The sequence below is a fragment of the Corythoichthys intestinalis genome, chromosome 6 (genome assembly GCF_030265065.1).
Source record: "Corythoichthys intestinalis isolate RoL2023-P3 chromosome 6, ASM3026506v1, whole genome shotgun sequence".
In the NCBI taxonomy this organism is placed as follows: Eukaryota; Metazoa; Chordata; class Actinopteri; order Syngnathiformes; family Syngnathidae; genus Corythoichthys; species Corythoichthys intestinalis.
The window spans coordinates 58,475,589-58,503,221 of record NC_080400.1 but is presented as its reverse complement, the minus strand read 5'-3'; the positions used below and the strand labels follow the sequence as shown (position 1 = coordinate 58,503,221).

Here is a 27,633-nt window from a genome sequence, read left to right as displayed (position 1 = left end):
GTACAGCATTTAGAAAGGACTTGACTAAACAAGAGACATCTAAGAAGACACTATAACTAAACTAGAATGGTCAATGTGTAAGTACAAATTTAGATGTTCCCTTGCATTATTGTTTAATGCCCTGTTGCTGCCATTGTTTAGTTCTGTATCTGATGGCTAAACAGCACCTCCTTGTATCGATCCATTTCTTGGACAAAGGTTCTTTCATGGAACAGGGTCTGCAGCCTCTCCTGGGTGTAATTATGACAAAGCTCCTCAAACGTAGCTCCTCGCTGCTGCTGAGCAAGATGTGGGTTCTGGAAACCTGGAGTGTCCACGATCAAAATGGAGCACAATGAGTGCTGACTGGACTTCAGAGCTCTGAAAACAGAGAGAAAATGGCACGTTCAGGACCTGAATTACTATATATCAAACAGCAAGATAAGGAAAAAAATACATGGTAAAATATAAGCCCGTGATACTTGAGGGTCTCCTACCATCATTTTTATTTAATGAGCAATACATAAGATTTGCAATTCAATTATTCATGAAATGGCCCTAATATTTCAATAGACATCAAAGAAACATGTTTTTTGGGGGGGAAATACTGTACCTCTAACAGAGTTGTCAGTGGTTCCGCCAACATTTTTCCATTGTAAAAGTCAACAGCACTGAACAGTTGTTATTGTTTTGATTCCATGTTTACAACTGATGTCCCGCCCTCTAAGATCAGCCAATTATGAGATCAGATCATCTTCGTTCAGGTTTCCACAGCTCAGAAGACTACGTAAACTATGAGTGCTACTACGTTCACAGTCAGATTTAACAATTGTGTAACAATAGAGCAAACTAAAAATTTCATTGTGAATGTCAAATGAGTCATGACAAAAATAAAGGATAAGCATACATGAGAAGGAAAATGCAGTTGATGACAGATACCAATATTGCATGACTTTTGACGACCGAGTTGCCAACATTGCACGACTGAGTTTTCCGATACTATTACTTTCCTGTATGGTAAATAGACTTTGTGCTAACATTGCATAGCATTTGGGTCCATTGACCATGGATGGAGGAACAAAATCAACTTGGTGGATGATCAATGCATTACCAAATGAAATAATATATGTTATGTAGTTTGTTAACCTAATTCTTTTCTGATTAAAATTAAACATCTGTATGATAACGCAGCATGAATCTCTATTGCAAAGCACTTATCTGGCAAGGAGAAGGGGTGTGTGTGCTTTAAATTTGAAATTCAAAAGTATAACCTGTTTATAAGGGATATCACCAGAGTGAAGAGCTCAGAGTAGAGTCCGGATGCCATGGCCTCCAAACACTCCAGAGCCGTGACTTTTGAAGCTGATAAGAGAAGAGAAAATTATGATATACATTCTGCCATTTCCAAAAGATGCTCTTAACTCTTAATGTTTTATGCACTACATGAGCCAAAAAGAGTCTGGCATAATTGATGTTTGGCTCCTGGGTAGTTTGTCGACTAATTGTCATAGACTTTGAAAAGCAAATGGCCTGCAAAACGAGTGGATCGGAATATTGAAGCGCAAAAATGTAACACATCATTGAAGTACCACAATACTCTTGCCAACCTCAGCGGTGTTAAGGTATGAATGGAATCGAATAAATTTTTTTTTTTTTTTTTTTTTTTTAGAAATTAATAAGCATTTCTTATTAAGGCATAGAAATAACAAATTATTTAACGACCACATTCTGGCTTGTTCCTCTTGACACACAAATACAGTGTATCACAAAAGTGAGTACACCCCTCGCATTTATGCAGATATTTAAGTGTATCTTTTCATGAGACAACACTGACAAAATGACACTTTGACACAATGAAAATTAGTCTGTGTGCATAATAGAGTTAATTTATTTTCCCCTCAAAATAACTCAAAATATAGCCATTAATATCTAAACCCCTGGCAACAAAAGTGAGTACACTCTATAAAAACTACGTACATCCCTAAATGTCCAAGTTGAGTACTGCTTGTCTTGTCTTTTTCCCTCCAAAATGTCATGTGACTCGTTACAGGAGTGCTGTCCGCATTGCTGCAGAGATTGAAGAGGTGGGGGGTCTGCCTGTTGCTCAGACCATACGCCGCACTCTACATCAAATTGGTGTGCATGGCTGTCACCCCAGGAGGAAGCCTGTTCTGAAGACGGTACACAAGAAAGTCCACCCGTCTCATCAGACCATAGGACATGGTTCCAGTAATCCATGTGCTTTGTGGACATGTCTTCAGCAAACTGTTTGCGGGCTTTCTTATGCTTTCTTGGATAGCTCCCCGTGTTTTTTAGTAAAGAGACTTGCACTCTGAAGCCACCGCGTTGCATTACCATAATGCAAACAATGATCCAAATGAGGGACAGCTTGCTTGACTTTGTTGTTCCGTGTGGAGGCTGGCCTGACCGCAGTCGTTTTGCAGGTTAGCAATTTGACACAGTTTAACGTTATGCTAACTCTGATGCAGGTCGGACTATCAGGAGCAAACTTATTGGTGTTTCCCCCACCTCCACAACATTGACGTCTTTTTACATTAGTTACAGTGGCTGCAATAGTAGCTGCTGCTGGCCGGAAAAACCTCTAATATACCTCCTCTTCAAAGGGGACGGAGGAAGCGGCATGTTGTCAACAAGAATCTGTCGGGGCTGTGTGCATGGAGCGTGGGGGGTAGGGGGGCTCAAGTCATCAGCCAATCAAATGTGCGTTTGAGGGGGAAAAAATGGACCGGCACATTCAGCAAGTGAAAAGGGATAAATATAAGTCTGAACATAATGAAAATAATTCACTTAAAAATGGTAGGGTCTGTTCTACCATTACATCATATTAACAGAAAATCTAATATACAGTGTATCACAAAAGTGAGTACACCCCTCGCATTTCTGCAGATATTTAAGTATATCTTTTATTTGAAGAACTACTGTATCGTGTCAAAAAGTGCACTTAATAGGTCGAATAACAAAAACACACAAAATAAGATCTAAGATGGTAATTGGAGTTTATACCTGCATCACCTTGGCCGGCTTCATCTGGTCCTCCTCTAAACGAGGTCGAGTGTTTCATGCCTTTGGCCTGGTTTTTGAAGATTGAAGAAGACAGCTCCTCCAAGGAGCATCCTAGAAGGTATGCTGCCTTCTGGGCCCATTCGTGACGGGCAAATTGTCTGCGTCCCGCTAAAGTATAGAAAATAAAAATGATAATTTAAAATAACAAAAAATTCACAAAATGGACTTAAAAACAATCGGAGAAAAAAAAAGCATATTTTCTGCTCCACTGCATTATAGTTTGTTTGTTTGTTTTTGTTTTTTACCAAGCAGTACAGCTCGGTTTTCAAATACAGTTTGCTCAAATAGTAGTTAAAAATGCTTGTATACATTGCTCACATTTGCTGTGATAACAGGTTGGGAAGAAAAGAAATCGAATTGAAAAAATATGGAGTAGGAAATTTGATGCTTATTTACTACATACAAGTACTGTGTTTCATACATTAATTCTTGACTGAGTGGACACTATTGTGTAGCTCTAATGCAATGGTATTCAATAAAAATTTCAAGGAGAAATATGTAAGATTAGCACTACAATTATTCATGAAATAGCCCTAATATTACAATAGTAAAGAAACATTATTTTTGGAAATACTTCTAACAGGTTTCTCAACATTTCAGATGAGATTTTCCCATTTTAAAAGTCAATACTCAGCTGTTATTGGTTTGGTTCTGTGTTTAAAACTGATGTCCCACCTGCCAACATCAGCCAATTATGAGATCAGTGCTTTGTCTTCCTTCAGGTTGCCACAGCACTGTAGGCTACGTAAACTAAGGTTGCTACCATGTTCACAGTCAAAATTAATAATATTGTGAACCAATAGAGCAAAAATAAATCTCATTCTGAATGCCAAATGAGTCATGAGAAATTCAGAAACAAAACAAGGAGATGCCTTCGAACAATGGCGACAACAAAGGAGGAAAACATTTCGGGACAGAAGCCGAAGTTGCACGACTTCTCCTTGTAAGGTGATGTACTTTTGAGTTTTCCTATATTATTGTCCTGTATGATAAATTGACATTTGGAATATGAACAAAGTTGGCATGTTCGTGCTCACGTTGTATAGCACCTGGGTCCGTTGACCAGGGCAAAGATAGCGACTTTACGCGTGCACATGTTTGTCCATAACTGAAATGGATGAACAAAATCGTCTTTGTCGATGCTATCAACTCATCATAAAATTAAACATTTTTTGACAGTGCGCTGATATGTTGTTTATCCTACCTCACTAAAATGATGTACATGTGGACCATTTTAACCCTGGTGCAATTTGAAACCCTTACGTTTAAAGCGTTATGTACATTGGTATGTAATAGAGATAAGGTTGTCGACTACACATGCAGTGTGTTCACATAATCATTGCTAATGTTAATGTGCGGTTTGTTGGCCTTTGTGTTTTCTGCTTGAAATGAAACGTTGGTATGATAACGCAGCATGACTCTCTATGGCGAAGCAATTTATCTGGCGACCAAAAAGGGAAGGGATGTTTTGTGCTTCAACATTTTGATTCTGTTTGCAGTATCATTTTTGGACACCAGTCTAAGGAGGTACAGTTGGAGAAAAAATGCTGAAGCAAGCGTCCCTAAAATGATGGTATCTTACCATTTATTGTGGATTTTACAGTATATCTAACTTAATGGTGCAAGCTGATTGTGATAGAGACCCCATCCTTTTTAACTGGAAGGGCTGACACTAATGGATTAGATGTCTAAATTTTCAATGGCACCAAATCATGATCATTGTGACTTCCAACCCTCTCAAATGGATTTGACATCTATTGTTGTCTGGTACAGCCAATGACTTGTAAGTAACCTATTTGCTGTGCATTTGTGTAATTAATAACTAAGTCTAGTGACATTTATTCAGTACTATAAAAAACGTATTGCCCTGTTTTTGTGGGTTTTCTTTGTTTTTTTTCCCTCTACAGATGTCAATACAATATGTCCAGTTGTGTTCATAAATTTTATTTTATATTTTAATGACTGCTGATGAACAGGGACTAATTCATTATTTTCTAAATTTCAGTTATTATTTTTTTTCAATTTTATTATTTTTATTCATTCATGTTTAATTTGATTCCATTAAATTTAAAAAACAAGTTCTTTGAACAATCACTCATCAAATTTGGAAATTAGGACAACTATGTTTTGTTCCCATGCTTACCAAATAAAAGTACTGCTGCATTTCAAAATATAAATTCATATAGATTATTTATATAAATAAAGTTTAGAATAATAAAATTTAAAAAATTGAAGATGTTCACGTTGGTGCTAAGATGACCACTTTGGTCTTATATTCAACCTGACCCCAATTTTTAAAAGAAGATTTGATGCCATCTTTAGATTTTGAGAGGCTATCATTGAGTTTCTATTGACCTATTTTTATTTGTATTATCCAATAAAATAAATGCTAAAAGTTCTAAAGAAAATGGCGGAAAACTCTGTTATGCTTCGATTTTAACACCTGATGGTAAATAAAAAAACATTTACTTTTCAGCAAAATTATTTTTTTTTGTTTTGTTTAGTTGTTGTTTTTTTACACGTATATATATTTGAATATAAAGGTTAAGAGTGTCTCTAAAAGTCTTTTTTCAACCTGTCCTGTTCAGCTGCTTTGACACGAAGAATGAGAATCTGGTGTCCTTATGGTCTTAACAGTTTTAATTTATCTCTGTAAAAGTCTTTTTAATGGGCCAGTAAGAAATATTTCAGTTCAAACTGTGAAACATCTTATTTCTAAAAAAAGGCGAGGAGAGTAGGTTCATGGTACAGGTCAGAGGATTTTCTCATATAACAAAATGCAAACTAATTGCAGCAAAAAAAGCAAATGAGCTTGGAAAAAGAAAAAAAACAGGAGAGGAAGACAGCAAAATGGGCGAAATGACTGAAGAGCTGAGAGCCAAGGGAAATGGCAAAAAGAATAGAAGTGTAAATGAGAACGATTCTGGTGAGAAATAGAAGAGTCAAAAGTATATTTATTGTTTAGCCCCTTTTACCTTCATCTCCATCTGCATTTGACATGGCACAGCATGCAAACATGCAAGTAAAAAGAAGTGGTTAGTAACAACATAATGCAAACACATTAAGTTTGATGATAACTCCAGCCGTATAAAATGTCCTTTACCAAGACTTTTTCTTTGACAATTTTAGCAATTTAAGTTATTTTATACACATGCTGATATACTGTATATTTCCTAGGTAAAATGTAATGCTTCATCTTCTATTATCATCTCCGGCAAGAGACAGTAGGTAAATAGTGATACAGTGATCCCTTGCTACTTCGTGGTTCACGTTTCGTGGATTCACTGCAACGCGGGATTTTAAAAAGTATTGATCAAAAAATAAAAATGAAAAAAAACCCGCACGGTTTCGTTTTCAGGTGCGAGAGACAATGCTTCATTCAAGGCAAACATGACTCAGGGGTTTTGTAGATACCCAGAGTAGGCCTGAACGATATTAGAAAAAACTACCATTGCGATTTTTGGGGAGTTTGCGATATATTGCGATAATAAAACTAAACTAATTTTTACCATATACTTTGAATAGCTGTTTGGGATGGGCCTGAACGATATTGGAAAAAAATTAACGTATTGCCAAGGCTCCACACTTACTTTTTGCATTGGTTGCACTGGAGGAACCAATGCTCAGTGTCTCGTCCATCACCTCTTAGCATTGATGGTAAGTACAGTATATCATTTGTCATTTAATTTTGTTATTTATTAAAACTAATTGCTTTGTATGTATGGTATTTCATTATACGATATGTGCGGTCCGCTTTCCTTTGTTTGATGTCATGCCAGCGCTACTTTGTTAGTTTCGAGGGTTACTTTCACGTTGGGATGCGATGTATTTAATTATACTATATGTGCGGTCCACTTTCTCTTGTTTGATGTCACTCCAGCGCTACTTTGTTAGTTTCGAGGGTTACTTTCACGTTGTGAAGCGGGGGTGAACACAAGTTGACATTTCAAGAAGGCAGAGAAACTGTCAACAGTGCGGGCTCGGTGATGCCCTCGGCCCCGATTTACGCGGAAATTCGGGTTAAGTTGCTAGCATAGGAACAGAACTCGTTCGTAAACCGGGGATTACATGTATCAGGTACTGTGATAACTAAATAGATTTAAATCCTATTTTTCACTTTTCGCTGGGGGTTCTGGTCCCCTTTAACTGCGAAAAACGAGGGATCACTGTATGTCAACAATACGTTGCCTGAGTATACGTTTGTACGGTTTGTACCCATAATGTTGTGGTGTCACATTCTCGGAATGCAACACAGTGGTGCGACTCTCGCCATGTGTCAACAAAACAAATTAAAGGAACAATAAAATGTTTTTACCTTTCGTGGCTCCAGCAGCCCCCAAGTGGTAAATGGCTCCCAGGATGAGCCAGAGAGCTTTCTGCTCTTCGCTAGAAATGCCCAGCACCTTCATGGCTGCTTGCAGCTTAGTAAACTGCTGCGATGCTCTCTGTTTATCCTCGGGCTGTGTCAGGCAAGAGAAGTTCAAAGTTTGGTCATCCAAATAGAAACTACCGTAATTTCCCGAATATAAGGCGCACCCGTGTATAATGCGCACCCCAAATTTACTTGTAAAATCTAGGGAAAATTATTGTACCCGTCCCGTTTATAACGCGCACCCTAATTTTAGAAGAAAACAGAGCTTGTGTACAGATACAGAGATGTCATTTTACTGACTGGTGAAACACAGCACAAGCATAGCACATTGGTAGTTCAAAACATTACCGTAAACTGACAAAATTTACGGTAATAATATGATTTGACAACTTCTCCAACTTACCAGAATCTAGGAGAAAACAAAACAGATGTGACTTTTCTTTTAAAGGCTGCTGTATAACTTGCTCGTTTCCTCATGATGAATAAATGTTTCTTCCATGGATTGATACGGTAAAATAAAGTGAGAACGTAAGTCGGAAATCCGTGAGAGCTCATAGCTGTCAACACGACAGTAACAAAAGGAACTATTGTTATTTGGGTTTGAGTTTCCCGAGGGACCGATATAGTTGACGGACACAGGAAGTGTGTGTCCTTACATTTGTTATGGTCCGAATTGCGGAGCTGCAAAAAACGTCGACTCAAATGAGTTCAAGAAACTAAATTCTGTGCTTTATGAAGAGTGAAAAAAGCAGAATTTAACACAGACGAAATAATTCGGCCGATTAGAGTGAAGTATTACCGAAACAAAACTGTGACGTCATATACCGTAATGGTCGGCAACGGGTCGCCGCATACGTTTCTTCAACACAACGTGGCCGCGTCAATGAAAAAAAATCGGTTTATAAATATATGTAATACATATATATTTCTGTCTCCATCCATGTACCCGTTTATAATGCGCACCATGAGTTTACAAGTTGATTTTGGGGAAAAAAAGTGCGCGTTATATTCGGGAAATTACGGTAAAAGGCTGCAGACACATACAACTCTTTGCATTGGTTCATATGCAGAGATTTTTTCTTTTTTTTTTAATCTAGTATCTAATACAGAGGAACAAGCTTGATGGAATTACCTTTGATTGCGGAATGATTCCAAAAGTGCTGTTCTCAGCCAGGTGGTTAAAGTGTAGCTCAGTTCTAGAAGAGAAGGCACCAAGATTTGATGTGTAGTTCTATTTTAGCAGAGAATAGTGACATTCTGATTTTTTTTTTTTTTTTTTAGTTTTGAGTGGTTTGTAGTTTTGGAGAACACACTATGTTAAGTGAAATCCCAGTCAATGCAATTGCACTTAATTATAAAAATAAAACACCATTTTTCAAAAATCTAATGATCCACAATACCTGTAAAGTGACAATGAAAGTGTCCTATAAATTTGACACACCAAGAAGTTTAACACGCATGCCATCTTTGAATGACTAAACAAGAAAGCAGCTCAGCATTAAGAGTGTAACGGTGCTTGTATTCATCACGTACCATCACGGTTCGTGCAGGCAGTCAGACGGCAAATGCGTTTGAGTTAAAAAATAAAATAAAAGTCCATGGCGCAGTTAGTCCTTATTTACTCCAGGGGGCAGTAGAGGTAATGTGCTTAAACCAATTTCCGACATTACAGGAAAAAGAAGGCAATCCAAAAAAGACGAATAAGTAGTTATCAGTCATCACTACTAGAGAAATTTATGAGGAATGTACAGAGCGGAAACTATCAAATACAGTATTGTTAACGCTTATTAAAGTGAATTATTTAATATTTTCAAATGAGGAAATATTTGTTTTGCTCTAACACTACGGCTACAGAAATCAACACAACGAATATTTTTGCACTACTTAAAGAGATGCTATTTCAGTTTTGGAACTATTTGCCCTTTTTATTTTATTTTATATATCTTATTTGGGAGTGCATGTTCACTGTTAATATTTTACAGTTAACTGTGTGTAATCCAACACTAAAAAAGTTAATATCTTAATTTTATTAAAAAATTACAAAGGCTGGCGAGTGCTTCCTGACTTTAACTGTGACCTCAGTTGATCCCAACAAAAAAGGACGCGTTGACTATTTTTGCACAGTAACTATGAATTAAAGAATGTTAGAACAATAAAAACACAAAGTTTAACGTTTCCTTCTATTTATTTTGCACTTTAAAGGGTACCACGGATAGAGAGACACGTAATTCTTAAAAGATAACCGAGTAGGAGTTATACTAATTTGATCGGCGGTGACATCACAAGAGTACGCTGTCTGACTTCCACAGTGTCATTCTTTAACTACATAAACATGTTGTCGGTTCTGCCCTTCTAATTTGAACCCAAGCGGAACATTAATGAGTAGGACAGCCCTGTCGATATTTCACAAAACGAGCAGCAAACGCAAAATGAACAGGAAAAACAGGATGAGACGAGTATCGTAGATGTGTCAAGTTCGCTAGTGACAGCTAGCACTCTCCTGCTCTAGTGACAGAGCAGACAGACTGTTGTCAAAAAATGTTTGCAGATCCTTACAGTAAACTATTGTCCTATCCAATTTATTCCAATATTATTGTGGAGATAGTTAGCATCCAGAGCTGTCGTGTGCTTTACATATGATTCGGGTATACAGTGAAACACATCAGTTTGATTATTCTTGTCAGATACCCCATACATCACAGCACACAAAAACGTTGATGCAGTTTGCCTCTACTGAGACGTGTAATGGCATCTTACCATATTTTTGTCACGTAAAAGCGCTGTCCAGATCGATGATCATCTTGCCGGTGTTCTCAGATTTATCAGATGTCGATCCTGAAGCTCGCTTCCCGGTGAATAAGCGACACGGAAAAGTTTGATTGATGGCTATTCGTATGATTTTCTGCCCAACATATTATAATGACGCCTTATTTTGCGCATTGAGATCTAAGAGGACTGTCGTGTACTTTATTTGTACTTAAAGCACGTGAGACACATTGTGAGCAAACGTGATTGTCTTTTTATTCCATTCCGCACTGGCGCTGCATTAAGGGAGCGTTCAAGAACACACTTTTGGCAACAATGAAGAAACACCACAAGGACCATGTTATTTTTTTCTACATCAATCATATCTGTATTGTTTATCGATCTACTTGTAATAGCTGCAATCAGCAACTCAAGTCGTCAGATAGAAAACAACAAACGGTCTGAGAATATGGAAGCGAGGCTTGACCACAAAGCAGACAACAGATACAGAGGGATTGCGTACAAAGGTTTATTGAACACACACAAAAAAACCACGCGATTATGACAAGAGAGACAAAAGAAAAAAAAAAACAGGGAATCCGCGATGAGAAGGGGGGAAAAAAAATTAATGGACTCAAATACCTGCACATGGTAGAGATTCCAAAAACCAAGGCGGAAGGCAAATGGAAAAAAACCAAGGCAAAGTCACTTATACACCGGGACGCAAGCTTCGAGAGCAACATCTGATAAATCTGAGAACACCGGCAGGATGATGATTGACCTGGACAGCGCTTTTACGTGACAAAAATAAGGTAAGAAGTCATTAGACGTCTCGGTGGAGGCAACGTTTTCGTGTACTGGGATGTACAGGGGACCTGCAAATAATTATCAAACTGCTGTGTTTCACTGTGTACCCTAATGATATGCAACGCACACGACAGCTCTGGATTACATCTCCATTGTCACCACCGAACTTGACACATGTACGCTACGTGTCTCATCCAATCTTTCCAGTTCATTTTGCTTTTGCTGCTCGTTTTGTGAAGTATCGACAGGGCTGTCCTACTCATTAATATTCCGCTTGGGTTCAAATTGGAAGGGCAGAACCGACGACATGTTTATGTATTTAAAGAGTGACACTGTGGAGGCCCAACAGTGTATCCATGTGACGTCATCGCCCTGCGGCGTCAACAACAATGGCAACCTACTCGTTAATTTTTTGGTTTAAAATTTTGCAAATTTTATTAAATCATTAAGAGGGGTTTTATAATCAAGTTAATATAACTCGGACTAACATTTATCTTTTAAGAATTACATGTCTTTCTATCCGTGGATCCCTTTAAGGTCAACTAGGATTATCAAAATAATGCCAATGCCAGCTATTGGAATAATAAATCTTCACTTCTTTCTTCAAAGTCAGAAGTCTTTAAACAAAGTCACAAATTAAGAATACGATAAACATATGGAGTAAACACTGGCAAGAGAAAAAAACAGTAGGTACGTGGTCGCAAATGTATTTTGTAAACAAAGATACTGTCGGTGTATATTCACCTCAGGGTGTTATCAGCCCCAGCCATCATATAATAGAAAACGTTGAAAGTTGACTCATTCTCTGGCCGTCTGCTCACCCTCATTTTCTCCAGCAGCATTGTCTAAACAGAAAAACCAGCAGAAGATGCTTTACTTCAATTTGCTTTTTATAAATATATTTATTTCATGCATAGTAGATATAGGTGTGTTCTTTGTTACCTGAATGGATGCAGACGCCACCTGTCCGGCTTGATCAAAGTCAAGCGAAACTACATGTGAGAAGCGACTGGCATTGGTGTTCATAGAGGTCGAAGTGTTACCAAAAGCCTCAAGGATGGTGTAGACAGCCTGCCACTTCTCAGCTAAATGAAATGGAAATAAAATGTATCTTTTAACAAACTGTGCACACACACTGTGTAAATCCTTGCAGAATGTGCTTATGTTCTTGACAGAGGTGGGTAATGTGTCACATAATTTACTGTTACATTTACTTGAGTACATTTTTGGGATGACTACTTTTACTTAAGTAATATTATTTTGAAGTAACACTACTCCTACTTGAGTAAAAGATTTGGCTATGCTACCCACCTCTGTTTCTTGACACTACAGGACAAGTATTCACTACTGCACATCAGATCAATACAACACACACTCACCAGAGAAGATTTTACCCGTGCTGCCAGCAATAGAGACCAAGTACTGGACAAGGTGCTGGCAGTTAGTGGTTTTGCCACTACCAGACTTTCCTAGTAGTACAATAGACTGGTCCTGCCTTGTGGTAAGAAGATTACGGTAGGCCGACTGGGCCACTGAGTATATATGAGGAGCAGAGTCCTCACGTCGACATCCCTTAAACATGTGCATCACCTGACAGGAAGGAGGAATAAGACATACAGTATCTGTATTAAGAGTGTAAATAACCAATTTTATGATAAATTTTGTCATTTTTTTTGTTGAAACGTTCCGGATATTTGAATGAAGATTTTTTTAAAACTACAAAGCATATGTAAAAGCTGAAAATTCCGATCGATGTATTGCATTATGCGATATTTATTTGATTATTCTCAATCTATCTTTACAGGGTTACGACAGAGTCGACTTAAGTGATTTCGACTTTACTACGCCTGAGTCTTGTCCGCCATTTTGTCTCCCGTCGTTTTTTTTTTTTCATAAACGGCACCTCATTGTACTTCACAGTACAGTGGTAGGAAAAAGTAGCTGAACCTTTTGGAATTTCTCACATGTCTGCATAAAATGACCATCAAATGTGATCGGATCTCTATCAAAATCACACAGATGAAAAAACAGTGTCTGCTATTGTTTGCATACTATCCTCATTACAATAAATAAACCTATAAATGTTTGTGTGGTTTTAATTAAAGCAGACAATGCATTTTCATTGTGCGATTTTAACAAAGATCAGATCACATTTGATGGGGATTTTATGCAGAAATGTCAGAAATTCCAAAAGCTTCAGATACTTTTCATACCAATGTATCTTATTTTTTTTACTTTTTTTTTTTTTTTTTTTTTTTTTTTAAACACAGTTGCCATACGTGTCATTCAAAACACCTGCAAAAGGGTCCTGAGCCTTTAAGATGTCAATCTTGGGTTGGCTCAGAAGAGTTCAAACATGCATGGGGAAGACTGCTGATTCGACAGGATATCCTCATTTTCTGAGTTGTAGTGTATATACCTACACATATGTATAACTGACTGACTGTATATAAAATAAAGATATATGAAATAAAAGTAATATAGATTGTACCCCCCCCCCAAAAAAAAAAAAAAAAAGCCTACTATTTTAAGTCTGTTTATTTGAAGCTAAGTTTATTTTAAAGACATGTCTGACATGGCCTGGACAGCCAGTGGCATGGATGCCTGAGCGTCCAGACTAGAAAAAAGGTCCCAGTTCGTCCCTGGTATGTACAGTACTAGAATTATATTTGAAATTTATTAGACATTTTTGTACACATCCTCAATATTCATCCACATCCACACATCCTCTATAATTATTACAACACTTTGGGTCACAAGAAGATGTAAATTTGAAAACAGCCCAATTACTATGTGGTTACTACAGCCAACCAAACAAACGTAGTTGCAAGGGAGAAAATAACCCATTAAGATGACAGAACATGTTTTAACTTTTTAGTTACCTTTTCTGAATACATTGAGGCTGGACTGATGGGGTTTATGACCACCATGTTGGGTCCAGCGTATGAATGGATGAGGTTTCCTCCATAGCGCTGTCTCAAGCAGTGCATGACACTGGATTCATTAAGATAAAGTAGTGAAGCCAGATCCTCTGACCGATCGAATGATGGAGGGTTGGCCTGAAAGAAGAAGGTCAGTTAAGAAAAGCAACTCCATACTTTCCTACATATATGTAAGAGATGAACGTAGTGAGTTACAATTTCACTCATTAAGGTGTTTTATGGTTTTTGTGTATTTTTTTATCAGTCATTTTACTCTGCACAAATGTAATTTCACGTATAGAAAACAACTTTGGCACCCAAATCTGGGTCTTTTGCCATTTTATAGTTATTCCATCTAAAACAAAGCATCAGGAAAGGCCCACTTTTTTATCAGCAATTCCTGAATGTGACATCAGAAACAGAATCAATGATCATTCCTCGCTTTCTTGCGCTGTGCTAGCTAGTACATGTTGACAGAATGACATGACGGTCACAAGGTAACAATGGAATAGAAAGTCTATGGCTAGCATGCTAGCAGACTGCAAAAATCTGCAGCTCATTCTTGGTGTGACGTCTTCTTCCTTTTGAAGATTTTTAAGTGGGCGGGGCCATGGCAGTTGAGAAAGGAGGACTAATTAGGATCTACTTTCTTTATTAAACCTTTTCTGTCATTTCAGGCTGGCTCGCACTTTCGTTATGTCCCTAGATTTCAGCCTTAATTACTATGTTACATTAAATTGTTTTCAGACTTTTTAATTTCTTTTTCAGATTATTACTGGAATTCAGTTATTTCTTGCGGAGAAAATACATTCATAATCCGAGCACCTGCACGTTACGAGCTTGGTTGTGGAACGGATTGTGCTTCAATCATGAGGGACCATTGTATACTTAGAATACATGACAAAAACTATTGCAAAAATGTATCAATCACGATAAAGCTGGAAAATATTGCAGAGAGATATGGCAGGAATTGACTGTCATCCTAACCTTTTCAATATCGTCCTCATCCACATCAAGTATTGTCCCATCATGCTCGAGTTTGATTTTCACCTTGCCTTCAGCCAGAGAGTCAGGATCTGTCTTTACTACTGTTGCTGACAATGGAGTAAAGGAAACAATAGTTAGACATCAGCCGGCATGCATTTGTGTTGGTTGCATAACAATGAAGCTGCCACCCAACATACCGAACGAAGTAAGCAGGTTGTTAGATCATTCGTTTGATTCAAAAGAACCACATTGTGTCAGTGTTCCATTGCAGGATTGGCACTGGGTCATGAAACCTCTAAGTCAATTTGGCTAAAGAGTAAAAATATCTTCTAGTCACAATTGAGTCTAGTTTGCTACAACAGCATGTGTTTATATGGCTAAACCTTTAGCGACATTTATCCAGACCTCATCACTGGGAAATCAGCAAGCTTTCTACGATGTGGGCTCAATTATCGGAGGAGGACTGTCGAGATCAGACATATTCCGGTGTTCTGCCAGACCAGCATGCTTTATCAGAACAGCAGAACAACTACGGCTATAGTGCGAGCATACAAAATCACAACTGCACTTCGTTTTCCGTATCAAAATGCAGATATATGGAACATTTCTACATCATGTTAAAGCTTACATGTACCTGCAACAGTGACGATCATCAAATCATTTAAATTTAACGTTACAATGAATAATACTGTAAACATGAATATGGCGGAAAACACAGAAAAGGCTGAAAAAGCAGTTTCTGCTCTTGCACCCCTCTTTAAAAGAAACTGCTGTATTTTAAGCCAAAAGAACTGATGTGTTTGATAGAACAATATTTCTATATGCTGCCATAGCAGATCATGGCGCATTAAGCCCCCGAAATATTTTTAATTTGTCCGTTTTACCCTGGAAACCCCCGTTTACAGACGTCGCGCAACCGCTTTTGTTTCAACCTAGCCATAAAAAGAAGTAATTATATTTATTATTCAAAATGTCCGTCATTTTTAGCTTAGAATTAATTAATGTCTAATATTTCGTGAAAAAAAAGCAACTTTAAAAAAGTATTCATTCGCATATTTTAAAATTTGAAACAAATTATGTCACAATGAAAAAAATTGGTATCTGTAAATAAGTCACGGATATCTACCTCATAACTATCGCTTAATTGCATTTTTTTTGTTGTTACTGTAGCGTTTTCCCGGATATGTTAGTAGATAAATAATCGATCCAAACAAAGAAAAAAGAAAAAAAACGTTTAAAAGGGTAAATATATGAAAATGAAAATCTTGACCACTCCTTGTGATGCGATTTCTGCATTGCGACCCTTGTTATATTACCGTGTTTCACCCATAAAATCCCCCAAAAATCCGGCTGTGACCATTCACAGCTGTGTCTTGACACTCGGTGATACATGTTACATGGAGTTTTTGGATCGAAAAGAGGTAAGTACGTGATAATATCTCCTTAAAATCATGGCATCATTAATTATGGTCTCGTTTGCTCTCACCTCCAGTTAGGGTTTTGCTGCTTAAATTCTTTTTTTTTTTTTAAATGCCCTCCTGCTCAAATTTTTTCTCCCCCGAAAAAATTGAGATTTTAAGCTTTCCAATGATGTATCACACATGCATATAGGACAATTTTGAAATTTGGCCAGATTGGGGGTCTCAGAGCGGAACTTCAAGTCACCTGAGTGTTTTCTGTCATATATCAAATGAAGGAACAGAGAACGTGACCCACGGCGAAAGCTGATGGCAGAATTTACATTCCGAAACTCATCAAAGACAAATAAAATGCATAGATCCTTTTGGGTATCATTATAGGTAAATAAAAAAACATGTATGCAATAAAATGTAGCATGAAACGATCAGTAAAATAAAACAAAATTCCACAAAAAAACTCCTATATATACCTCTAAACTAAATTACGAATACATAAACAATCATATTAGCTCAAACAAAAACTGACAACCTTATATTGGTCTTAGCAGTAAGCAACTGGATTCAGCGGTGTTAGGCGAGTTATATCATATTCACAGTTACCACTGGAGGGCAGTGTATCCACCCAAATCAATAAAACTAAATGCAAACACTTCAAAACAAACCATTAAACGAATACTCAAAGCAGCAAAATTGGATTCGAAGCTTTTTTTCCTAATCAAATTACTCAAGTTAATCATTGCAGCAAAAAAACAAAAGTGCCGAAACTTTTGACTTACCCTCGTATTTAGAACGTAACACCCGCAATAATTGAGGGACCATATTGTATTGTGTCTAGTATTTGTTGTAATACTAAAGTGGCTTTACATACTGGAGACAAAATTCTATGTGTGTTTCTAACATACCGTATTTTTTGGACTATAAGTCGCAGTTTTTTTTCATACTTTGGCTGGGGGTGCGACTTATACTCAGGAGCGACTTATGTGTGAAATTATTAACACATTATGATATCATTTCACATGTTATTTTGGTGTTTTGGAGTGACAATAATGGTTTGGTAAACTTGTTAGCATGTTCTTTATGCTATAGTTATCTGAAAAACTCTTAATAGCTATGGCCACGTTCGCGTTCTGCCTTTGGCAATGTGTGTTCAATTGCATTATTGACTTTTTTTTAATTTTTTTTTTGCTGTTTTTGAAATGCATCCTTTTAGTTTGTGGCGCTTTCATGACCACGTGGGTGCGCACTCGCACTTGTTTACGTGAAGAAGAGCGCTCACACGCCAGAAGACAACGGACAGCTACGCAGCTCTGAGTGAGTGGGTGAGTTAGCAAGAGAGAAACATGGTTGCGAACCTACGTTCATTGTTTATGCTTGTAAAATATCTCTACAGAGGCAACTCCTGTGTTTATCATCTTTTCTGTTGTTGTATGTTTTCCACCCGCGATCGGACACTTAGAGCCAGTTGCGTGGTTGTTTGAATGATGTGCTAATGATAGCGAACGCATGCTAACCGTTTATGTCATTGCTGTAAAACAACCTAATTATCATTTATTTAAGTTGATGTGAACCTGTTTGGTATCGAGGACGAAATAGATTCAGCAAATTATAAGGACGTCCAGCATCGTCATTTGGGAGTTGAGCTCACTGTATAACCAGGACCGAGCCGTAGCGTCCTGGTGAGGACAGTATATTCGCATTTCGTTGTTCATGCACTGTACACTGTACACTTATTCAGCATGTTGTTCTCTATTGTATTTTTATATCAAATTGCCTTTCAAGATGACATAGCTGTTCTATGTGTTGGATTTTATAAAGTAAATTTCCCCCAAAAATGAGACTTATACTCCGGTGCGGCTTATATATGTTTTTTTTCTCTTCGTTGGGCATTTTATGGCTGGTGCGACTTATACTCACGTGCGACTTGTAGTCCGAAAAATACGGTAATTGAACACTAAAGATCATTCTGAATCCCTGGTTAAATTCATAATTTATAAGAAAGAAGAAAAAATCGGGCAAAATATATTGTGTAATAACTAGAATTGGCCTTCAGTGTGACTCACCTAATCTGCAGGGCAATGTGTGTGAGTGCAAGTTTATGTAGTATACAGCCAAGCAGTATTAACTCACCAAGGGAGAATCCCTCTTTATGGACCAGCCAGACTTTCTCAGAGCCATACCAAGCCTGCTCTGCTGCTATCTGCTCCTCAGTCTTGACCTAAATGACCAAAAGACAAACTGTGAACAAGGGGTAACGATAGAAACAAGACAACTTAGTCACCCTAGTTTATTTGTGTAATACTTGGTAGTGGACAGTTCAACACCAGCCATTACTCAAGGGGATCATGCAGTGGATATACAAACAAATGGACCAAAAGTCATGTATATTCATCCGACACAACTCAATAAACCGGGGAAAAAAAAAAAAAACGCATTTGAAAAATCGGAAAACAAAATCGTAAAGGAGACATACTATACAACACTTTTTTTTTTTTAACAGTTTAAAACAATTCACTTATATCCTAATAAATTGTTCTGCTATCAATTTTTATGTAATGCTAGAACATTAAAAAAAAAAAGCAGACATACATAGACAGTGCAAACAATTGAAAAGTCAATTTTCCATAATATGTCCCCTTTGAAATAGACATGTTATTCATATCAAAAGGTGACTATGAAGAAACTACACTCAGCAGGCAAAAAGGGTGAATACAACACAGCACTGCACAGTAAATGGTGATTATTTTGTTGAAATATACACTCAGGCATAGCACACGTCAGACCTGGGACTGCTTAGAAGCAGCATGAGATGCTTGAAGGAGGGTTATAGGGTCCTCTTCAACTGATCCCTTTTGGCCAGCAAGAAGAAGTCAAAGTTTACATATGAGCAAAGAATTCTGAAAGCATTTCAACATGCATAATATATACAGTATCAAATAAAGTCACATCTGAATCTGTAGAATGAAATTACCCACTAACATTGGAAAAAGGAATTTAAAGTAAATAGGATCCATTTATTTCTATTATTTGTATCCACTTACTTCTGGAATATTTGCTTCAATATATTTTTACTGATGTCCCAGATTCGATCACGTCATATCCAGAGGATCGGAAATGGGTAAAAAAAAAGATCAAGTATTAACTCATTGACTGCTACTGATGTAAATAGATGTCCAATCCAGTCCGACTGGCTGAACGATATTAGGAAAAAAAACTACTTTTTGTGTGTTTGCGATATATCTATGAAAACTCCCAAGGATTTTCATCAGATGACTTGAATAACTCGGTACGGTAAGGCTTTAATTGACTCACCATGACCATTATTGTATTCATACACTGTAATACAGTTTAATCCAGGCTAAGGGGGTTCATCTGTGAATTTTGAAGATTGCTGAACCTTTTGGAATTTCTCACATTTCTGCATAGTGACCATCAAATGTAATCTGATCTTTGTCAAAATCACACAGATGAAAAAACAGTGCTTTAACTAAAATCACCCAAACATTTATAGGTTTACATATTTTAATGAGGATGGCATGCAAACAATGACAGAAAGAGAGAAAAATAAGTAAGTGAACCCCGTGCCTAACGAGACCAATTTAAACCAATTTTTACCAAACAATTTAAGTCAGATGTGTACCCAATCACTGATGGGTGGTTTAAAGCTGACCTGCCCACTATAAAATACACACCTGGTAAGAATTGTCTTGTTTAGAAGCATTGTCTGATGTGCATCATGGCTCAGTCAAAAGAGCTGTCTGAAGATCTGCGATAAAGGATTGTTGATTTGTATTAAGCTAAGAAAGGATACAAAACCATTTCTAAAAGTTTGGATGTTCATCAATCGACAGTCAGAAGATTATCTACAAATGGAGAGAGTGTGGCACTGTTGCTTCTCTCCCAAGCAGTGGCCGTCCACCAAAGATGACGCCAAGAGTTCAGTGCAGAATACTCAGAGAGGTAAAAAAGAACCATAGAGTGTCTGCTAAAGACTTACAGAAATCACTGGCACAGTCTAATATCTCTGTGCACATATCAGCTATATGTAAAACTAAGGCCAAGAATGGTGTTTATAGGAGGACTCCATGGAGGAAGCCAATGCTGTCTAAAAAAAAACATTGTTGATCGTTTAATGTTTGCAGAAAGGCACTTGGACAGTCCACAGAAGTTTTGGCAAAATATTTTGTGGACTAATAAAACCAAAGTTGAATTGTTTGGGAGTAACACACAACATCATGTGTGGAGGAAAATGGAACAGCTCACCAACATCAACACCTCATCCCCACCGTAAACCATGGAGCATCATAATTTGGGGCTGTTTTGCTACGTCAGGGCCTGTACAACTTGCAATCATTAATGGTAGAATTAATTCAAGTGTTTTTCAGGAAAACCTGAGGCCGTCTGTCAGATAGTAGCAGCTAAAAAGAGGATGGATGCTGCAACAAGACAATGATCCAAAACACAGATGTTTATCAACTTCAGAATGGTTTCAGAAAAACAAAATACATGTTCTGGCGTGGCCAAGTCAAAGTCCAGACTTGAGACCCATTGAGATGCTGTGGCACGACCTAAAGACAGCGATTCATGCCAGACAACCCAGGAATCTGACTGAACTACAGCAGTTTTGTAGAGAAGAATGGGCCAAGATTAGTCCTGATCGATGTGCCAGACTGATTTGTAGCTACAGGAAGCGTCTGGTTGAAGTATTGCTGCCAAAGAGGGGGCCACAAAATATTAAATGTGATGGTTCACTTACTTAGTTTTCCCCCTTCTGTCATTGTTTGCATCCTATCCTCATTAAAATATGAAAACCTAAAAATGTCTGGGTGGTTTCAGTTAAAGCAGACGTTTTTTTCCATCTGTGTGATTTTCACAAAGATCAGATCACATTTGATGGCGAATTTATGCTGAAATAAGAGAAATTCCAAAAGATTCGGATACTTTTTCATACCACTGTATGAAAACTCTCTAGGCTGAGGGGGTTCATCTGTGAATTATGAAGATTGCTGTATATAAAAGGGATCCAGGCCATGTATCTGCACACTTGCTGCTTTTATAAAGCAAAACAAACGTTTAGGTGTTCAAAAACCAACAAAAAAAAAAAAAATCACATGTCCTCTGATGGGACTATTGCGCCAGCGCACGTCACGGTGGCGATGTTCAAAAGATATATTGTGCAGGCTTAATTGATTTCATTCGCCGTCAATGGCAGTGAAACACTCAATGCCAGCCTTTAGAATTGAAATGGATTTGATGGATATACAGTAACTGTCAATGGTAGTGAAATATGGAAAAATAGAAGCATTTTAATGACACATTTAATAATTTATTTAATTGTGTATTTATTTAATTTTCGCACTCCTGGTCTTCCATAGTGAAAGGGCTCCAAGAAACAAAATTTGTATGTTGCTAAGAAATACATATATTTTATACTGTATTTACATTTACACAAGTGAAACAAAGCTGGCCGAACAAAGAGAACACGTCCAGCGACAGCACTAAAGTCAAGAAAATCACAATTGAGATAGCTCAATTTATCACATTCAATTATTTATAAAAACCAAAATATTGAAACCATTTCTTTGCAACCTTATTTTGTGCTTCATAAATGATTTGCAAAAATGGGATTTGTGAATTTTTTCCTTACACTAATAACCCATTTATATGGTGGCTAGCTTAGTTAAAATTGGGAAAACAATTTGGATGTGCTATTTTTCCCCTCAATACATTCCTGAGATATTGGATCGGGAGTCTGACTCAACACTCATGCAAAAATATGTGACAGGACAACCCCCACCCCCATTTTTTTTTTAATCATTGTAATTGTGTATTAAAACACAGTATGAGACACTAAGACATAAGTGCAACAAATATTAGCATGCATAGCAGAGTTGTTTTCGTCAACGATGACTCCAACAAAAATATTTGACGATGATGAGACGATAACGAGCCTAAAATGTATCTTGGGAGACTAAAACTTAACAACAATAATGCCACTTTTCGTCTGACGAGATGAGAGCGAGACGAAAATGTGCCATAGTTTTCGTCACATGTTCACAATGTGTGACATTTTATGTGTCGTTAGCCTGCCTGGCTGTGTCACTCATGTGACATGCTGCGACCCCCCAACCCAACCACTAGTCTAGTGACCTCTCCAGTCTCCTCACTGCTTGTATTGAGACACACACGGTAAGATTTGTCTTCTTATCTCAGCAACAGAAAATATGCAATGTTATTTTAGCCTAATAAGGTCTGTGCTGAGGGCTAAATGTAACTCGTAGCACTACCATAGCATTCACGTTCACGTTAGGAATAGGCTATTGCTCACGGCGAGCGCCCTCCTAAACTCTTCGACAACTTTTTTTTTTTTTTTAATATATATATATATATATATATATATACACAGTTTTTGGCATCCAGCAAGTTTTCGTCAACAAAAACTAGACGAAGACAAAAACATTTTGAAATGACTAAAATATGACTAAGACTAATAGGTATTATCGTCTAAAAGACGAAAATTAAAATGGCTGCCAAAAAAAAACAAAAACCACTGATGTCTAGTATGAATGTATTACCTATCACCCTTTTTAAAAGAGAAAGTCCATACAAGTGACTGATACGCAAAACAGCGGACTGGAAGCAGTCACAGATTTCACACCACTTAATCACAAACAGAATCACTACATATGATTGTATCATAATCTAACTATTAGGAGGGGGAGCTTATTTTGTGATTCATGACTGAAAGCTACTTTTCTATACCTAAAAAAATATAGGAATCAGCAATGAAATTGAATGAAATGTGGTTTTAACATGCAGAGTACATTAACGCATTCTTTGACATTTGGATCAGTGACGAAACAAAGCAAATTAAAAATGGTATATATTCCAAATGTGAAGTTACTGAAGATAAGCAAAAGAAAAGTAAGAAGGAATCCTCGCCTTAGACTTAGACTAGCAATTCAAGTACAACTCTCAGTAAGGTGCCCTCATAAAAGCTGGAGAGCTCATGTACCTGGATGGCGTTTAGGGGTTGTGAGGCTACTTGGGCAGCAGATTGGATAGCGGGTGAAACACTGATTGATGGCTCCAGCTAAGCCACAAAGCAACCACAGAGACAATGAATGCAAGTACCATTGAAGGGGAGAGACACAAAGGAGAGAAAGAAATACAAGGTCAATGTAGAACATTAGGTGAAAAGAATGCACAACATAATCAAATAAAATAAATATCTGGCTTAAAATACACTGTTACAATTCTTTACCATTACAGTATGAGTAGAAATCAATTTATGCCACTTGTCAAATACGGGTATTAGAAGACACAGAAATTAAATGTGAGATGAAATCATGAAGGTAAACTGTAACGTTGATAGCCATATTAAGGAAATCTACACAACACTGATCAAACATTAGATTTGAAGAGGATCACACACAATATACATATTTATATCTCTCGCGCTGCAATGCATGCTAGGAGGCATGTTAGACGACAACAGTGTTGACATCAGGTGGCAGCAGAGGTAGACTGTTTCCCCTAAGTGAATGGTTTTGGCCAAATGATAGTTCATGGTGGTTAATTTGGTTTTATAACAGTCTTATGATGCTGCGGTCAAATAAAGTGTTACCGGTTAATATCTTTTGGTGTATATATCCAATAATACAAATAGGACAGCTGCAGCTTATAGTCCAGTGTGGCTATCTACTAACAAATGCTGTTTTCGTGTCAAATTTGGTGGGTGGAAGCTTATAGTCAGGTGCGCCTTATGGTCCGATATTTGCGGTAAATGGTATTTGTCAGAATAAAGACGCAGGCAAATCATCTGTTCTGCTACTATTGTTTGATCACAACATACTATGTAGTAGATTTGAACAGTGTGTAGGACTCACTGACACTGTTAGTCAGTGGTTCACATCTTATTTACATGATAGGGATTTCTTTGTGTCAATCGGAAACCATTAGTCTGAAGGAACCAAATTTACATGTGGGGTTCCTGAAGGGTCCATTCTCGGACCACTTTTATTTCACATGTATATGCTTCCTCTAGCTCAGATCATGGAACAGTACGACATCTATTATACTTATGCAGATGACACACAAATCTACAGTTCAGTGTCCCTAAATAAATACCCTTAGTCTCCCTGAATAAATCAATGAATGGATGTGCCAAAATTTTCTCCAGCTAAATGTGGGGAAGATAGATGTGATCATTTTGGGGCCATAAAAGTAAAGGTCAAAAATCAGCACGCACCTTGGCAAAATGTCACGCTCAATTATAGATATACTGGTCCTTCTCAAAAAATTTGCATATTGTGATAAAGTTCATTATTTTCTGTAATGTACTGATAAACATTAGACTTTCATATATCTTAGATTCATTACACACAACTGAAATAGTTCAAGCCTTTTATTGTTTTAATATTGATGATTTTGGCAAAAAAAAGTCTAGAAAAACCAAAAATCCCTATCTCAAAAAATTAGCATATTTCATTCAACCAATACAAAAACGGGTTTTTTACTACAAAAAAATTCAACCTTCAATTAATTATATCAGCAATGCTAAATGATTTTTGCCAAAATCATCAATATTAAAACAATAAAAGGCTTGAACTACTTCAGTTGTGTGTAATGAATCTAAAATATATGAAGGTCTAATGTTTATCAGTACATTACAGAGAATAATGAACTTTATCACAATATGCAAATTTGTTTAGAAGGACTACTACATAGCCAGAATTATTGGGCTTTTGTCGAAATAAGACATGGAAAAACTTATCCATGTATTCATTTTTTAGTAGATTAGACTATTGCAACGGTACATTTACAGGTCTTAATTAAAAAAAAAAATTTTTTTTTTTAATCAATCAAGAAGCTGCCACTGGTACAGAATGCTGCTGACAGAGTCCTTACAAATACAAGGAAACTAGACCATATTACAACCGTAATGAAATTGTTACACTGGCTTCCAGTGAGTCAAATTGTAGACTATAAAACAATGCTGCTTGTCTACAAAGCACGTAATGGCCTTGGACCAAAATACATGTTTGATCTAACCCCCTATGAAGCATCTAGACCCCTATTGTCATCTGGAACCAGTCTGCTGTATGTTCCAAGAACAAGAACCAAGCGGGGTGAGGCACCATGTAGTTACTATGCTCCTCACCTCTGGAACAAGTACCTGAAGGTCTGAAGTCTGCTCAAACTGTTAGCTCCTTAAAATCAGTGTTAAAAACGCTATTGTTTACCACAGCATATTCATAACTTCCTATATATTTCAAATTTCAGGTTATTTGCTTTTTATGCATTTTTTTGTTTTGTTTCCATTTCCAATTTAAATAATTTTTTTGTTTTTAACTCTTGATGAGTTCATGTGATTTTCATGTATCATTTTATTTCCTGGATTAGTCAAATAGGAACAAACTATGCAGCAATCACTGCTGAAAGAGTCACAGACACTGTCATTTTCTACTGTCTGTTTCAATTTAAACGTATAACCAAGCATATCAAGTGTGGCAACTGCAGTTTAAATAGCAACGCAAGCTAGTGAGTTGGTGTTGAGTCATATACAAAAAACATGCAATACCTTTGTTATGAAAGCAGTCAGTTTGTGTACTATACAATGTGAAAGTACATACAGTAAAAACAATGCAAGACACTTCACACAATGCAAATGCATAGTAGCAATTACGGGGGCACCGAAGATCCTCATGAGCCTGTTTTGAGCCTCCTCATTGTGACTGATTGGCATCTCCTATACGTCAAACAGTCAAATATTCATTCAAAGCAATCCAAAACTAAAAACCTGAACAGACAAACAGTGCAAATGATGAAAATATCAAATATTAAATCAGCTAATAGGAACAAAAAATGTGAACGCAAACATTTTGTTTTTCTTCCCTATCGTGTATGTAGAAGAAACAGTGGATCAAGGTCCAGATCACAAAAAATGCAAGCAAAAACAAAAGTATTGTGCTCATATTTTTGCCCAGTGCATATAAACGTGGCTTCAAAACATTTGCCTGAAAATACAGTCATGGACGAAATTATTGGCACCTCTGGAATTTTTCCATAAAATACACAGCTTCTTCCAGACATTAAAACAATTACAAATGTTATCAGTATGAATGTGTTTATTTTTTGAATTTGCATTGGAAAAACACAAAAAAGTTGAAGAGAAAAGCCAAAATGTACACAGTTTTACACAGAAATGGGCTGGTTGGTTGCACGTCCTTTAGAAGAAATACCAGAAAGCAAGTGCTTCCTATAACCATAAACAAGTTTCGTGCACCTCTCAGATTGAATTCTGGACCATTCTTCTTTTGCAAACTCCAGGTCTCTCAGATTTGAAGGGTGCCTTTTTGCAACATCAATTTTAAGATCTCTCCATAGGTGTTCAATGGGATTTAGCTCCGGACATGTCGATGGCTACCTCAGAAATCTCCAGCACTTTGCCTCCAACCATTTCTTGGTGCTATTTGAGGTATGTTTTGGGTCAATGCCCTGTTGGATCACCCATGACCTCTGACGCAGACCCAGTTTTCTGACACTTCATCCTACATTCCTGCTCAGTTCGCAATAGAAGATGTGCACAAAACATGTTGATGGTTATAGGAAGAGATTGCTTTCTGTTATTTCTTCCAAATGATGTGCAACCAAATATTGAGGTGAGGGTGCCAACAATTTTGTCCAGCCTATTTTTCTAGTTTTGTCTAAAATTGTGTCAATTTTGACTTTTTTTCCTCAGTTGTTTTGTGTTTTTCCAATGCACATCCAAGAAATAAACACTTCCATACTGAAAATGTGTAATTGCATCAATTTCTGTGAGAAATGCTGTATTTTCTGGAAAATTTCCAGGGGTGCCAAGAATTTTGTCCATGACTGTACATAAACAGTTTAAAGTATGTGAAACACAGAGTGTCTGCATAAATTAGCTATAAACTGTGATGTAATCTTGTAGGCCCCAACAACAAACAAACAGTTTGCTTGAATTAATACGCTAACTCTAATAACACCACTCTAACTGGGAGATCCTGGTCGCAAAATCTGGGGGGGAGGGGGGAATCTTTTTAAAAAGTACCCCGAGTTGCTTCAATCTGATGTAACTCGACAAACTGGCGTTCAAGACAACACATTGATTAAGCAATAATGAAGTTAAGTTTCTTTCAGACGCCATGTATTTATCTTGTAATTAGCTTAAAGAATTAATAGATATTTTTATATCGACTTTGAGGAAGGATGCATATAAAAAGGGTCATTTACAGTGCGTGCTATTTATCTCAGCCATCATTTTTCCTCCACTATTTGATTACGAGAAGGCTGGTTT

General features: G+C 37.2%; 1 protein-coding gene across 10 annotated transcripts in view; it reads right to left on the bottom strand.

Moving 5' to 3' along the window:
- Positions 1-27,633, bottom strand: part of LOC130917327 (unconventional myosin-XVIIIa-like) — a 176,664-nt gene that overhangs the window by 90,891 nt on the left and 58,140 nt on the right. For 7 of the 10 annotated variants that reach the window (XM_057838610.1, XM_057838609.1, XM_057838611.1 and 4 more), the window contains exons 5-18: positions 25,999-26,061; positions 23,326-23,403; positions 19,094-19,159; positions 18,441-18,528; positions 14,896-15,002; positions 13,870-14,046; positions 12,367-12,577; positions 11,930-12,072; positions 11,732-11,832; positions 8,568-8,631; positions 7,379-7,523; positions 3,004-3,171; positions 1,251-1,341; positions 168-360 (exon numbers count right to left, since the gene is read on the bottom strand). In XM_057838610.1, coding sequence (XP_057694593.1) covers positions 168-360; positions 1,251-1,341; positions 3,004-3,171; positions 7,379-7,523; positions 8,568-8,631; positions 11,732-11,832; positions 11,930-12,072; positions 12,367-12,577; positions 13,870-14,046; positions 14,896-15,002; positions 18,441-18,528; positions 19,094-19,159; positions 23,326-23,403; positions 25,999-26,061 — 1,695 coding nt within the window. The remainder of the gene's footprint in view (positions 1-167; positions 361-1,250; positions 1,342-3,003; positions 3,172-7,378; positions 7,524-8,567; positions 8,632-11,731; positions 11,833-11,929; positions 12,073-12,366; positions 12,578-13,869; positions 14,047-14,895; positions 15,003-18,440; positions 18,529-19,093; positions 19,160-23,325; positions 23,404-25,998; positions 26,062-27,633) is intronic. The other 3 variants (XM_057838615.1, XM_057838619.1, XM_057838614.1) reach the window with 2 other exon arrangements.